At 64.6% G+C, this 13,840-nt stretch overlaps 2 protein-coding genes across 6 annotated transcripts in view; one reads left to right on the plus strand and one right to left on the minus strand.

Moving 5' to 3' along the window:
- The window catches only part of CASKIN1 (CASK interacting protein 1), a 33,940-nt gene extending 22,234 nt beyond the window's left edge, over positions 1-11,706 (plus strand). Inside the window, 15 exon segments of the mRNA XM_055710083.1 lie at positions 2,027-2,134; positions 2,285-2,403; positions 3,305-3,392; positions 5,029-5,126; positions 5,569-5,679; positions 5,771-5,872; positions 6,347-6,485; positions 6,564-7,402; positions 7,405-7,476; positions 7,478-7,693; positions 7,695-8,045; positions 8,047-8,680; positions 8,787-8,911; positions 8,913-9,184; positions 9,656-11,706. Of these exon segments, the coding sequence (XP_055566058.1) occupies positions 2,027-2,134; positions 2,285-2,403; positions 3,305-3,392; positions 5,029-5,126; positions 5,569-5,679; positions 5,771-5,872; positions 6,347-6,485; positions 6,564-7,402; positions 7,405-7,476; positions 7,478-7,693; positions 7,695-8,045; positions 8,047-8,680; positions 8,787-8,911; positions 8,913-9,184; positions 9,656-9,752 (3,371 nt within the window). The 3' untranslated portion in view covers positions 9,753-11,706.
- A 424-nt stretch (positions 11,707-12,130) lies between these two features.
- The window catches only part of TRAF7 (TNF receptor associated factor 7), a 35,954-nt gene continuing 34,244 nt past the window's right edge, over positions 12,131-13,840 (minus strand). For all 5 annotated transcript variants that reach the window (XM_055708816.1, XM_014284032.3, XM_055708817.1 and 2 more), the window contains 3 exons: positions 13,546-13,677; positions 13,182-13,301; positions 12,131-12,934 (listed from right to left, as the gene is read on the minus strand). In XM_055708816.1, the coding sequence (XP_055564791.1) occupies positions 12,920-12,934; positions 13,182-13,301; positions 13,546-13,677 (267 nt within the window). In that variant the 3' untranslated portion in view covers positions 12,131-12,919. The remainder of the gene's footprint in view (positions 12,935-13,181; positions 13,302-13,545; positions 13,678-13,840) is intronic.

Consider the following 13,840-nt stretch of genomic DNA (forward strand, 5'->3'; position numbering starts at 1 on the left):
ACCGCTCGCTTCGTGCTCTCGATGGATTTCTTTCTTTTCCTTTGAAGTGTCTATCGAGTCTTTTCTTTCTGCTCGGCCTCTCTCCCTCTTGCTGTGGTGTGTTTGCACGCGGGTGCGTGCAGGCGTGTGCAAGTGCGTGCACGTGGGTGCGTGTGCGTGTGGACATGTGTGTGTGCATGCAGGTGTGTGCATGTGTGTGTGCATGCAGGCAGGCGTGTGCGTGTGGGTGCGTGCACACATGCATGCCATCGGCCCCCTCCCCTGCACGCCCTCTCCAGCGCTGTGCAGCATCCGCAGCCCACGGCTCCGCTGCCACAACATCCGACCCCTCATCACCCTGGTGTCCCTGCCTGTGGGGCAGGGCTGGGGGCAGCGCTGTGCCCGGCTGTCCAAGCTCTGTCCGCAGCCCCTGCTCTCCTGCCCACCCTCTCTGGGTGCATGGGGACCCCCAAAAGCACTCCCCAGGCTCGGTGCCAGGGGCAGGGCAGGGTGGTGAGGTGCCCAGCCAGGAGCCACAGGTTCAGGGACCCTTTGCCCGCTGCAGCCCCCGCAGCCAGGTGTGCAGCACGCAGCGAGCCACTCTGGCCGGGCTGGGGCTGCGGCACCGGGCGTGCTTTCCTGGGGGATGCTCTCGGGGCTGGCTTAGCGCAGGCGGTGCCCAGCTAAACCCTGGGGCCTGTCCCCACGGCATGGGCAGGTGATGGATGCTGTAGGGCTCTGTGTTGGGAGCGCCCGGAGAGCAGCTATTTGGTGGGAGGATTGCAGGGGTGCACCCTGTGCCATGCCCACCGGGGCTGCCACTGGCTGCCTGGGGGCTGGGGGGGGGTTATTGCATGTGCCCGGTGGTGGTGGCGTGGCAGGTTGTGATGGGAGAGCACCAGGCTGGCCATGCTGGTGATGGGGACAGGGGAGCAAAACTTTTCTCCGAGGTTTTCCCTCCCTGCTGGGTCGCACGGAACCTTTTGCCTGCACAGGCAGCGTGGGCTCCTCTCGGTGTGGCCGCGGCACGTGCAGCTCAGGGACATCCCAGCCGGATTGCGGCGTGGCAGTTCGTTCCCCCTCGCGCTCCTTTGGTGACTTTATCACCTTGTATCATCCACCGCCCCCTGCTACAGCCTGGCTGCTAACGGGGTGAGCGGCTTGATGAGTGAGGTCGGCCCTGGCAGTGGCAGGGTGGCAGTGCCCTGTGCCTGGTGGCCGGCACTGGGGCCAGGCTGAGCCGGGCTCCCCGGTGGCTGGCAGCAGGACTGCGGCAGGGCCGGGCCGTTGTCCATCTCATCTGATGCCATTTTAAACCCCGGGCTCAGTGCTGGGTGCCCCCGGCCAGCCCCGGTGCGAGCAGGACCCGGCAAACGTGGGCAGCACGGTGGAGCCGCTGGAGCAGCAGTGCTTTGGGGGTGACCCTCGAGCCGTGCCCGCTGGCAGCGCCGCATCCTCTCACCCACTGCGGTGTCACCCATGTGTTGCCGGCTGCCATGGGGCACCCTGGGGAGCACAGGGGGGACAGCACCCGGTGCCAGGCCCTGCGCAGCCCCCACATCCTACCCCAGATGGGTGCAGGCAGCCGCAGGGGCATGGGCAGTGCCATCTTGGCCAGGGGACAGTGCGATGGGGACTCTGGTCTTCCCTGCTTGAGTTTTCCTGGTTCCCTTTGCTCCTCTGCACTGGATCATGTCCCCATCCTGCTCTGCACAGGGGTGACGCTGTCCTTGTCCCCTGCCTAGGCTGAGCTGGGGCACTGGGAATCCCTCCACAGATTCCCAGCCGGTGGCAGTGAGGGGATGCCCTGCAAGACGAGGTCCCAGGGCTGGTCACTGTCACCCTGTGCCAGCAGTCTGGGGGGACAGGCCCCCAGGACAGCAGTGACATCTCTGGGCATGGCTGAGGACCCCCCACCTTTGCTGCGGGGTTTCCCCTGCGTGCAGCAGTGAAGGGCCCTGGGGCCACAGGTTGCCTCACCCCGTGCACACCGCCGGAGCCCGAGCCATGCATGCCTGACAGCTGCTCTCTCTGCTCTGCCATCAAGGGTCCCGCGGGGCCGACATGAGCCCATCCCACCTCTCACCATCGCAGGGCGGATCGGCTGCGCCAGCTCCCGCGGAGGAAATCTGGGTGCTGCGGAAACCCTTTGCAGGTGGGTGCGCGCTGCTGGGACCCTCCTGTCCCTGGGGGGAGCAGGTCCCAGGATGTGGTGGTGGCTCTGGCAGGGCATGGCTTCGCTGCAGCGTTCCCCGGCCCGGCCGTGGGGCTCGGTGCCCTGACAGCATCTCCTCTCTCTGCGCAGGTGGTGACCGCAGCAGCCTGGGCAGCACAGGCAGCGTGGCCTCTGCCCGCAGCTCGGGGAGCGGGCAGAGCGCGGGCAGTGGGGCGCACGCCCTGCACGCTGGCTCTGAAGGTGTCAAGGTAAGGCAAGCCCCGAGGTGGCTGTGCCAGCCTGCAGTGGCTCTTGGCTCCAGTCCTGGCACTGGCCCTTGCCCCAGGGCAGGTGTTTACTGCCTTGGCAGCTGCCCCTGCTCCCCGCTGGGATCGATGCTCAGCTGGGTGCTGTGAGGTCCTACCAGCACCCAGCGTGCCACCAGCCACTACTGTCACCAACGGCAGCCACCATCGTGTCCTTTGCTGGCTGGACCCCGGTGTCACGTCCCACTGGGCTGCAGGGGCTGCCCGCACGTGCTGTGCCTCTGCTGCTGCCGGCAGGTGCCTCCGCACCGCACGGTGCCCCCCGTGCTGGCTGCCAGCAGCATGCTGTCCACTGCAGCTCCACGCTGCACAGAGCCCCTGCCTGCCGCTGCCAGCACACAGCCCCCTGCACGCCCCTGCAGCATTGCGTGCTGGTGCCGGCATGTTGCCCGTTGCACCCTGTGCGCTGGGCACTGCCCATGGCAGCACCCGGTGCCGGGGCTGAGACACCCGTGAGCCCCCCTCCCCTGGCATCCTGCCCGCGTTGTGCTGGAGCAGGCTGGGCACGGCATGCGCCCACCCCTGAGCCAGCAGCGTGCTGAGGGCCGTGGGGGGCTCCGCTTTGTGGGCAGGGAGGGCCTCCCAGCCAACGCCGGCAACCTGTGCCAGGCACGCGTGGGGCTGCATTCGGGGTGCCGCCGGCTCCTGCTGCCTGCCAGGTGCCATCTGTGCAGCTCCCCGAGCCGGCTGCATCCCTCCCTGCCCACCCGCGCCCAGGCTGGCGGCGGGGTGGCCGCCGCAGCACCCGAAGCACCCGCAGCACCCGTGGCATGCGCCCACCGGCCCCCGCCGCCTGCCTCACTCCTGGCTGCTCCGTCTCCCCCCTTCCCGGGGTGTTTTTCAGCTGCTGGCAACGGTCCTTTCCCAGAAGGCTTCTGCGCAAGAGTCTGCCGTGGGCGATGGGCCGGCCAAGGCGCAGGACATCCCTGCAGGTGCGTGCTGCTGGCCGCCCGGCTGCCGGAGCAGGAGGAGCCCTGGCCCTGCCGCGGGCGTGCCGTGGATCCAGGGATTTGTCTTTTTTTTTTATTGCCACGGCACCCGTCGCCAGAAGAAAAACGTGTGGGTAAAAAATGACTCTGTCGCCTTTCGGCTGCTGCCAGGCCTTCTCCTGCCTCGGTTAGTGAGGGCCCCGCGGGGGGCGGGGGGCGGCGTGGGCGAGCAGGGGACGGCAGTGCTCCTCCCCGGCCCCTTCCCTTCCCTGGCCCCCCGCCAGCCCCGCCGGAGCCTGAGCTGGGGTCCCCCCCTCCGCCACCGCCATCCAGGGGGCTGCGGGCGGGGGCTGCCCTGGCAGCGGGGAGCATGGCCATGCCGCGGGGGTGCCCATGCCGTGGGGGAGGCACAGGCTGGTGTCGGCGGGGGGCGGGGGGGGGTTGCAGACGGGAGATGCACGTGCGAGGAGGATGCACACGTGGGGGATGAGTGTTGGGGGATGCCGGGGCTGTGGAGATGCACACGCAGAGGGGATAGAAACCCAGGCAAGGGGGGATATGCACGTAGGGCGGGGGGGATGCACACATAGAGGGGGAATGCAGACGTTGCCGGGGGGGAGGGGAGGGGGAAGCACATGTTGGAGAGATGCACATGCAAGTGGGATGCAGACATGAGGGAGATGCACATGGCAGAGGGATGCACATGTGAGGAGGGTGCCCACGCAAGTGGAATGCAAATGCCAGAAGGATGCACATGCAAGGAGGATGCACAACACACACACATGCACGCGGCGGGGGATGCACACACACGCATCGGATGCACACATGCATGGAGGATGCAGTTGCAGCGAGGGGAGGGGGCTACTCTTGCTGGCCCTGATCAGAAATGGGAGGCAGAAATTTCTGGGCAGCCTACATCACCCCCAGGGCTGCCAAAGGCACCAGCTGGAGGTGCCTGTGTGGGGGTCCTGGGGGATGAGGCAGCTTATGCCAGCCTGCCCTCCCCAGCCAGGCCCCTCGCTGTGGGGCACAGTGGTGGGATGAGCCTTGTCCCGGGTTGGTGGCATGGCCAGAGGAGTAGGGACAGAGGGCTTTGGGCAGTGGGACCCTCTGGCCGCTGCCTGGGGGAGGTGGGCAGCCAGGGAAACCCGCTCTGGAGGAGGGGGCCGGCTGGGTCCCTCTGCTTGGGGCTGCACTGGGTGCACTGCACACCCCGGCCGGGCTGGGGGCTCGCCTGGCTCTGGGTGGGTGGGCAGGGGCAGGAGCACAGGCTGCCCCAGCGGTGCTGTGACACTCGGGAGCTGTGCACAGCGTGGTGCTGGTGGCCGGGCGCCCTGCAGAGCCCGGTGCAGGTGCAGTCCTCACCAGGATTCGGTGGTAGGGGCTGCACCCCAGGGGGGCATGATGCCCTGCATACCCCTGCCCGTTCTAGGGGAGCAGACCCTGTGTCCAGGGCACCCGGGGTGCTCGGGGCTGCTGTGCCAGGGTGGGTGTTGCTCCCCCGTGCCCGCCCTGGCCCTGCCAACCTGGGGGCCGTGGCCGTGGCATCCCACCCGTGGCGAGGGCTCGGCTCCCCAACTCGCTTGTCGAGCCCGGGGGTGCGCAGCCCCGGCCCTGCTGACTGCTGCCTCTCCGGCAGGTTCGTCGAGGTCGCAGAGCGTGGCCAGCTCCCCGTACGCCCCCCAGCCCCCAGCCGAGCCCCAGCTGAAGAAAATGGAGCCGCCATCGGAGGGGAAGGTGAGTGGGAAGCACTGGGGTGGCGTGGGGAGCCCCACGGTGGAGCACAGTGCTGGGGGAGGGACCATAGGCATGGCCACATCGTGGGACCCCCTCACCCCCAGCTGCAGGTGCTTTGGCAGCCCAGTGATGCGACCATCGAGGCTGGCATGGCTCTGGGTGCGGTGCCTGTGGGGTGCTGTGCTGTGCCATGAGCCAGCACTGTGAGTCATCCCTGCGGCTGCTGCCCCCCCCCCCCAGCGGCACGGCACCAGCCCCCTGCACACCCCCAGGGCACAGGCGCGTGCCAGGGTGCCACAGGGCCATGCAGCCCCTCTGCAGTGCTGGCTCCCCGCTGGGGTCTCCTGCAGGCACCCGGATGGGTGTGGGGACAGCCTGAGGGAAACAGGCAGGGGTGGCAGCCTTGGGGACAGGGACCTGCCATGCTGTCCCCCTCGCCCAGAGCTCAGAGGCCGTGTACCAGTGGCTCTGTAAGTTCCAGCTGCAGCTCTACGCGCCCAACTTCATCAATGCTGGCTACGACATCACCACCATTAGCCGGATGACGCCAGAGGTGAGGCCGTGGGGCTGCTGGGGCTGGCCGGTGCTGCAGGGAGGGAGGCACGGCCAGTATGGAGCAGCACTGACCCGCCTCTCTGCCCCAGGACCTCACGGCCATCGGTGTCACCAAGCCGGGGCACAGGAAGAAAATCGCCTCTGAGATCAACAACCTCAATATCCCCGAGTGGCTGCCGGAGTACAAGCCGGTAGGGGCTGCACGGGGCCAGGGATGGTGAAGCCACGTCCCAGGTGGCAACTAGTCCCCTCCACCGTGTCCCCTCCAGGGAGGGGGTTGCACAGGGGGATGAGGCTGGGAGTCAGTTCACCACCACCAGACGATGCCTGCGTCCCATGGTCCCGGAGCTGTGCATGTCTCCTCCCAGCAACTCGGGGATGGCATGGCTGGTGCTAGCTGTCACCGCATGGACATGACACTGTGTCCCCTGCCCCATCAGCTGGACACAGCAAGGGGCTTCCCACGGGACCAGGGCTGGGCATGGCCCTGGGAGCACAGGGACAAGGGGAGTCCCTTGGGGCTGTCCCCCGGTGAGGTGGGATCACCCGCGTATCAGGAGTGCTGCCATACTGGGGGGTGCCAGGGCCAGACTCTGCTGCCAGCTGGCGCTGAGCTGTGCCCTGTGCCCCCTCCCCGCCCCCCCCCCCCCCCCCCCCCCCCCAAGGCCAACCTGGCGCTGTGGCTCTCCATGATCGGCCTGTCCCAGTACTACAAGGTGCTGGTGGAGAATGGCTATGAGAACATCGACTTCATCACCGACATCACCTGGGAGGACTTGCAAGAGATCGGCATCACCAAGCTGGGTAAGGTTCTGTGCCATGGCGCTGGCTGTGGTGGCCTTGGCCCATGGCAGCAGTGCTGATGCCCCGTGCCACCCCTAGGCCACCAGAAGAAGCTGATGCTGGCAGTGAAGAAGCTGGCGGAGCTGCAGCGTGCTGAGCTGGGCAAGTACGAGCCAGGCACGCTGAAGAGGAAGGCAGCAGCCGCGGCATGCCCGGAGGTGCTGGCCATAGAGTCCCCCCCGCCGGAGCCACCCGAGTGCCAGTCGCCCAAGATGACCACCTTCCAGGACAGCGAGCTCAGCAGCGAGCTGCAGGTGGCCATGACCGGTGAAGCCCCTGAGGAGCCCCCCGAGAAGGCCGTGAACACCGCAGCCCCCAGCTACCGCTCGCCCCCGGGGCTGGGTGGACGCACCAGGCTGATGAGCAGCTCGCAGGAGCTGCTGGGGGATGGCCCGCGCACCCCCCCTGCCTCTGCCATCTCCAAGAGCCAAGAGTACCTGGCGGAGGGGGCCGGTGAGGGTCCCCCTGCACCACCCAAGGAGGGGCGCCCGCCCCGGCACGGCCACCCCGTCAAGCGTGCCAGCGTGCCGCCGGTGCCTGGCAAGCCCCGACAGCCCTTCTCGCCCTCGGCCGGGCAGCTGACGCCACCGCAGACCCCCGGCAAGCCACGACCCCCCTCCCCGCAGGGCCTGCCAGCACCCCACGCTACCGCCAAGGTGAAGCCCACCCCGCAGCTGCTGCCGCCGGGTGAGCGCCCCGCGTCGCCCCGCTCCCTGCCCCAGTCGCCCACCCACCGCGGCTTTGCCTACGTCCTGCCACAGCCCACTGAGGCCGAGGCGGGGCCCCCAGGGGTGCCCGTCCTGCCCGTCTCGGTGCCGGTGCTGTGCCTGCCGCCGGCAGGTGAGGGTGAGGAGGAGCCAGGGAGGCCGAAGAAGCGGGCGCTCACAGCCTGAACCGTTATGCCGCCTCGGACAGTGAGCCGGAGAGGGATGAGCTGCTGGTGCCGGACGCGGGGGCCATATGCCACCGTCCAGCGCCGTGTCGGGCGCAGCCACTCGGTGCGGGCACCCGCCGGCGGCGACAAGAATGTCAACCGGAGCCAGTCCTTCGCCGTCCGCCCCAAGAAGAAGGGGCCCCCCCCGCCACCCCCCAAGCGCTCCAGCTCTGCCATCTCCAGCGCCGGCATGGCCGAGGACTTCCCCAAGGAGGGTGAGGGTGAGGTGGGCGCCGGGCCCCCCCACCGCTGAGGGGGAGAGTCGCCGGGAGCAGCGGCGGGCCAGCGACCTGGGCGGCAGCGTGGACACGGGCAGCGCTGGCAGCGTGCGCAGCATTGCAGCCATGCTGGAGATGTCCTCCATTGGTGGTGGGGCCCGGGCGCTGGCACTGCAGAAGCCACCCGGGGCCGGGGCGCCAGGGCCCGCCAAGGCACCTGAGGGCTACTACCTGCAGCCGGGGGCCCCCCTGGGCAGTCCTGAGCGTGCCCGCGTGGCCACTGTCCTAGCCACTGTCAAGCACAAGGAGGCTATTGGACTGGACGGGGAGGTGGTGAACCGGCGCCGGACCATCAGCGGCCCTGTCACCAGGGCTGGTGGCAGCTGCCCGCCGCGAGCGTGCTGACAGCATGCGGGCAGAGGCGGACGCCGATGGCCCCGGGGAGCGGTTGCGGGTTGAGCGCGGCGGCTCCCCAGATGGCATTCCCTTCGCCGAGGAGGGCAACCTCACCATCAAGCAACGGCCGCGGCCCCTGGGTCCAGCTCGGGGAGAGGCGGGTGAGGGGCTGTCCCCAGCCCACCGCCACGGGGAGCTGGCCAAGGTGGAGGCCAGCGCCACGCTCAAGCGGCGGATTCGGGCCAGGCAGAGCCAGCAGGACGGTGTCCGCTTTGTCCTCACCGAGTCCGACACCGTCAAGCGCCGGCCTAAGGCCAAGGACAAGGAGCCGACGCTGGAGCCGGCCTCACTCGCTGTCTACCAGAATGGCACCGGCACCGTCAAGCGGCGGCCGGCCTCCGAGATGAGTGGGGCTGAGCCACCCCCCACGCCGCTGCCCACCGCCCGCCCCGATGGCCCCGAGTACGCCCCGCCGCCTGCTGAGCCCAAGAAGCCCTTCAAGCCGCCGGTGTCCCCCAAGCCCGTGCTGATGCAGCCGCCCCAGAAGGTGCCTGGGCCACCGGTGCCCATCCCCAAAAAAGTGCCCATCCCGAGCCCCGGCAGCCCAGGTAGGTGCCCTGCCATCCCCCCTGGCTGGGACGGGAGACCCCCGGGGTGGACACTGGGGATCCCACAGCCCTGTCACCCTTCTGCCCCTCTCCCTTCTCTCTGCAGAGGTGAAGCGGGTCCATGGCACGCCGCCCCCCGTGTCCCCCAAGCCTGCACCACCCCCCACGGCACCCAAGCCCCCCAAGCCCCACGCTGCCATCCAGTCGGTGAGCGCCAGCTCCACACCGGCCCCCGTCCCCTGCCCGGCAGCTGGGTGCCACCGCCGCCAAGCCGTCCAGCACGCCGCCCTCGCTCTGCTCCAGCCCCGCCAAGCCCCTCTCGCCCAGTGCGCAGCCCCAGCAGGTGCCAGTGAAGCCGCCTCGTTCCGCCATCGCTGGGCCCTCCGTCGACAGCGCCGGCCCTGAGCTGGTGCAACAGAAGCTGGAGGAGACGAGTGCGTCCCTGGCCGCGGCGCTGCAGGCGGTGGAAGAGAAGATCAAGCAGGAGGACAGTCAGGCAGCAGAGTAAGGAGGCGCAGGGCGGTGGCGGGGGGTGCTGTGGGGAGGGCACAGGGTTATGCTGTGCCACTGGTCTGCATGGGGATGGCGGGGGTCAGGGGCGCATGGGCATCGTGGGCAGGGGATCAGGCTGTGCCACCACGGTGGGAATGGGGCTGTGCTGGGAGCATGCTGTGCTAGAGCATCCCAGGGCCCTGGCTGGAGCTGTGTTGGAGGGTTGATGCTGGGGGACACCGTGTCAGAGCAGCATGGGCAGGGGGACCTGGGTGTGCGTGTGTGCTGGGGGCTGCCCTGGAGAGGGGACACTGAGCTGGAGCATCCTGCGGCTGGGCTGGCCCCAGCCATGCAGTGGCCCTGGGGAGGGGACGCTGGGGCCACGGCGCTGAGCAGAGCTGGACGTGTGGGCTGTGGGGCAGGGGGGCCGTGCAGTGCCACTGTCCCGTGCGTGGCACTGACTCATCCCCGCCACTCGCCCAGCTCGACCGTGGAGTCAAAGAGCACCGTGAGCATTTTGGACGACATCGGCAGCATGTTCGACGACCTGGCGGACCAGCTGGATGCCATGCTGGAGTGAGGGGCGCCAGGGCCCCGCGAACCTCAGGGCTTACGTGGGCACAAGGGCACAACGATCCACGACCCCCCGGCCCCACCGCCCTCCCCCCGTCCCCCTTGTACAGCCGTCCCCTCCTGGACATCCCGTCCCTCGGGGTTTGCACAAAGAAGAAGATACCTCAGGATTGTGCTCACGGACTCGGCGCCGGCTCTGGCAGGACTCCCTTTTGCAGAAGCAAAAAAAAAAAACAAAAACAAAAAAACCAACAGAAGAAACAAAGCAACACACCCCGGACCGAAACACCTCCCTGCCGGGGCTCCGGGGGGGTTTCTCGCCCTACCTGCCCGGTGGCCGTCGCTGTGCCCATGCCCTGCCGGCCCCGGTGCCGCGCGTTGCCGCGGCCCGAATGTAGCACAAGCCCTGCCCGGTGCGGTGGCCCCGGCGGTGCTGGCTGGTGGCCGTGCTGGTGGCGGGTCCGGGTGGGCAAATGCACTTGGGTTTCTTTTCTCCTCTTTTTTTTTAATTTTTCCTTTTTAATGGTTCTTTCTTTTTCCGTTGTTGTTGGCTGGGGATGGGCAGGGCGCAGGATCGCAGCAGGCTGGGGGCTGCCCCAGGGAGGGATGCTGCTGCCCGAGGGGCACGGGGGCCCAGCCGTGGGGCTCCCCTTCGCCAGGGCTTCGCCTCGGCCACGGGGTTTGGGTGACGGTGGTGGCAAAGCGGGGAGCGAACGCCCCGTCTTGGGGCCCTCGGCGGCGCGGGCGGGGGGCAGCGGGACGTGCCCCTGCCCGGCCCCTCCCTGCCAGGGGAGAGGACGGTGATAAGCTATAAAGAAGTATTAATTTATTGGAGGGGAAGAAAAAAAAAAAAAGATATAAACCAATTTCCCCCACCCCAAAAAAAATAAAAAGAATAAACTTTAACAAATATATATTTAAAAGATTTAAAAATATTAGCAATTATATATAAAGCAGTTTAAAAGAAATCAAGAGAAAACTGGATTTTAGCTTGAGAAAAACTATTAGATTATACTAAGCTGTGTGTCTTGTGGCAAACTCATTCTAAGAGTAGCACAATATTTACCTTTTCTCTGGGTGGAAGGTACGTGCAAGCAGTTCTGTTCGGGTCTTTCCGTTGGGATTCAGTGTCGCGTCTTTATTTTTACACCGTTAAGAACTCAAAGGATGTGCCTTGTTTTATGGAGGTTTTTGTTAATTCTTATACTGGAGGTGTTTCATTTCTGTTGGAGTGTCTTCAGGTTCTGGTTTAATTTTTTTCTTTTTAAGCATTTGTTTGGTGTGCGCGTGTGTGGGGGTGTGTGTGTGTGCACGCGGGGGTGCGTGTGCTCGCGTGCGTTCTGCGGGACGCACCGCTGTATATTCATGTATAAACTGGAGTTGGAGTCTGGTTCAGTCGCTTGAGTCCTGATGAATGCATTTTTTGCTTGTGGTTTCAAAACGAAGTGTTGCTGTTCCTTTCTTTTCTTGAGACGTACAGAGTGGTCTCTCCCTTCGCCTTCCTCCTTCCCTCTCCCCCCCTTCTCTCTCCCCCGCCGCCCCGTCTCTCCCGTTGTGGTCGCTGATCCAGATGTGTTTGGCACAACTTTGAAATTTCTTTTAAAAAAAAAAAAACAACAAAAAGACTTTAAAAATAACAAAAAAAAAAATCACCCGCCTGAAAATATCTGTTGAAAAGAAAAAAAATATGTATCTAAAAAAAAAAAATCCATAAAGTTCTACATGATGGATATATACATATATATATTTTTTATGATTAAGTTATGGACTCTGTATCGTATCCCATCTGTCAAGCTATGCATCTTGGTGCTTCTCCCTGCTCTTCTGTGCTTAGATTTCACCTCTACTCGTCTTATTCTTCCTATTCTGAATAGTAGATGGCTCGTGATGCTGTGAAGAAGTTTGCTCCTATACGAAGTCTGGCAACAAATATTTAAAGAAAAATAAAAAAATAAAACCCCTGCCACGCTGCCACCACTGTCTGTGTCCAGAAAACATCAGCTGGTACGTGCAACGACTCCCGCTGCGCAGCTGGGGCTGGGGCTGGCGGGCGGCCGGGGCGGGTCCCGGGCCGTGCTGGCACCGTGGGCACGGGCTCTTCGGTGTGGTCGTGTCTTGCTGCGTGGTCTGAGGCCGCCCTTGGGGTGCCCCTGCCTGGGCCAGGCTGGGTGCCGGTGCTGCAGGGTGTGTGGCAGCCTGGCTGGCTGGGAACTACTCTTTCCCCAGAGGTGCCCAGTCCCTGCGCCCCATTTTTCACAGCAGTGCTGTGGCCGTGCCCGCCGCTCCGGGGTGGCCAAGCACAGGCTGGATGCAGGAGCTGCCGCAGGACCCGTGCTGGCCACTGGCTCCCCCAGGAGCCTGCAATAACTCACGCCGGCCAGGAACAACTCTTTCCACTTTTATTGTCAATGAAGAAATAATCAAATCTATATTACAATCTTAAAAACAGTAGAAAATGTGAGTAAAAATGCAACGGAGGGTTTTTCTCTTTAATGTGGAGACCATTATTACAGGGTGGTGAACAATGGGCTTGTGTTATTTGAGAACTAGCTGTGGCATAAAAATCGTACCTGGCTACTCAAGAAAACACCTCTTCCCAGACAGATCAGCCTGACATCTTGGCAGTAAAATTAAATACTAGAGACAGAAAAGGTTCGGGGTCCCAACCCAGGGCAAGGCCTAATGCTCAGTTCTACCATCTACAAGGGGACCAGCCTCCCAGCGTCACCTCCCCGGCCCGGCTGGCTCACAGGCTGAACTGTTCAGTCCCATCACTGGCCAAGGCTGCACTGCGTCTGCACCGGTGCCCCATGGGGCTGCCCAGCTCCGCCCAGCCCTGGCCCCACAGGATGCTCCCCAGCTCGGGGGACGCAGGCAGAGGAGGGCACTTGGCTGTGCAGAAGGTGCTGGCACCAGAATGGCTTCCTCTGCATTTCCAAACATGTATGGCGGATCTGAGGGAACATTTGGAGCATCCGTGGGCCAGAGCCATCCTGAGAGCTGCCAGCCGTGGTCCTTGCGGGTGGGGGAACCGGCCGATGGGCAGCAGCAGGCAGTGGTCGGTGCGGAGAGGAGCTGCAGCAGTTACTTCATAGTGGTGTTAGTCACCCAGCAGGCCGACGGAGGGGAGGAGTTTTTGGTCTTTCAGTGTGCAGGACTAGTGTGGCACTCTCGCTAGCACGTCCAGACCTGCGGAGAAGAGACAACAGGAACCCATGGCAGTGACTTCTGAGCAGCTCTGTGGGTTTCTCTTCACCCCCTTTGGAGCTTCCCTTTGGGCCTCCAACATCCACAACACCCTCTGTCAGGATTTAAACCTCCCACCCATTGAGAACCATCCTCTTGTTTCTTTGAAGACACCTCCTAACTCCTTTAATGCCCTAGTTCTAGTACTGGAAGAGACCAAACCAACGTTGAGAAGCCTGAGGAAACTGACCTTTACAGTGCTGTCCACGGCGCCAGAGAAGAGGCGGCCCCTGGAGACTGCGAGGGCGGTGACGCTACCCTGGTGTCGCAGCAGCGTCTGAGTACAGATCATGTTGTCCATGCTCCACACCTGTGGGCACAGGGGAGGGTGAACCAAGTGGACAGCACGGTGCTCTGGCACAACCCCGAGCACTGGCAAGGAAGGGGGCATGCCGCGTGCCACGCCACGTGCCACAGGGTTCAAGCCCGGGGACAGAAATTAAATACGAGGCCCTGTGGCATGCAGGGATGAGGAACCCCTGTCCTTCCTTCCCTCAAGGCTGTCTGTGTTTTAACAAACACACAGATGCAGTTGCACAGCCCCAGACACGTACCCTGAGAGACCGGTCATACGATGCACTGAAGACTTTGGTTTGATCCGGCGTGGAGATGACAGCGAGGGCATAGACTGTACCCACGTGCCCGGTCAGCGTGCGGACTTGTTCCTTTGTCTCTATATCCCAGACCTGCGGGAGGAGCGCAGGGCTCGGAGATGGCACTGGGCTGCAGGCCACCAACTTCTCCTCCAAGAGGTGCTTCCACCTCCATGCGCACTTCTAGGGTGGGTGCTGTGCACCCACGCTCCGTGTTTGCCATAAAGGGGACAGGCAGAGCCAGGTGCCCACCTCC

This window comes from Falco cherrug, chromosome 4 (assembly GCF_023634085.1).
Source record: "Falco cherrug isolate bFalChe1 chromosome 4, bFalChe1.pri, whole genome shotgun sequence".
Taxonomy (NCBI): domain Eukaryota; kingdom Metazoa; phylum Chordata; class Aves; order Falconiformes; family Falconidae; genus Falco; species Falco cherrug.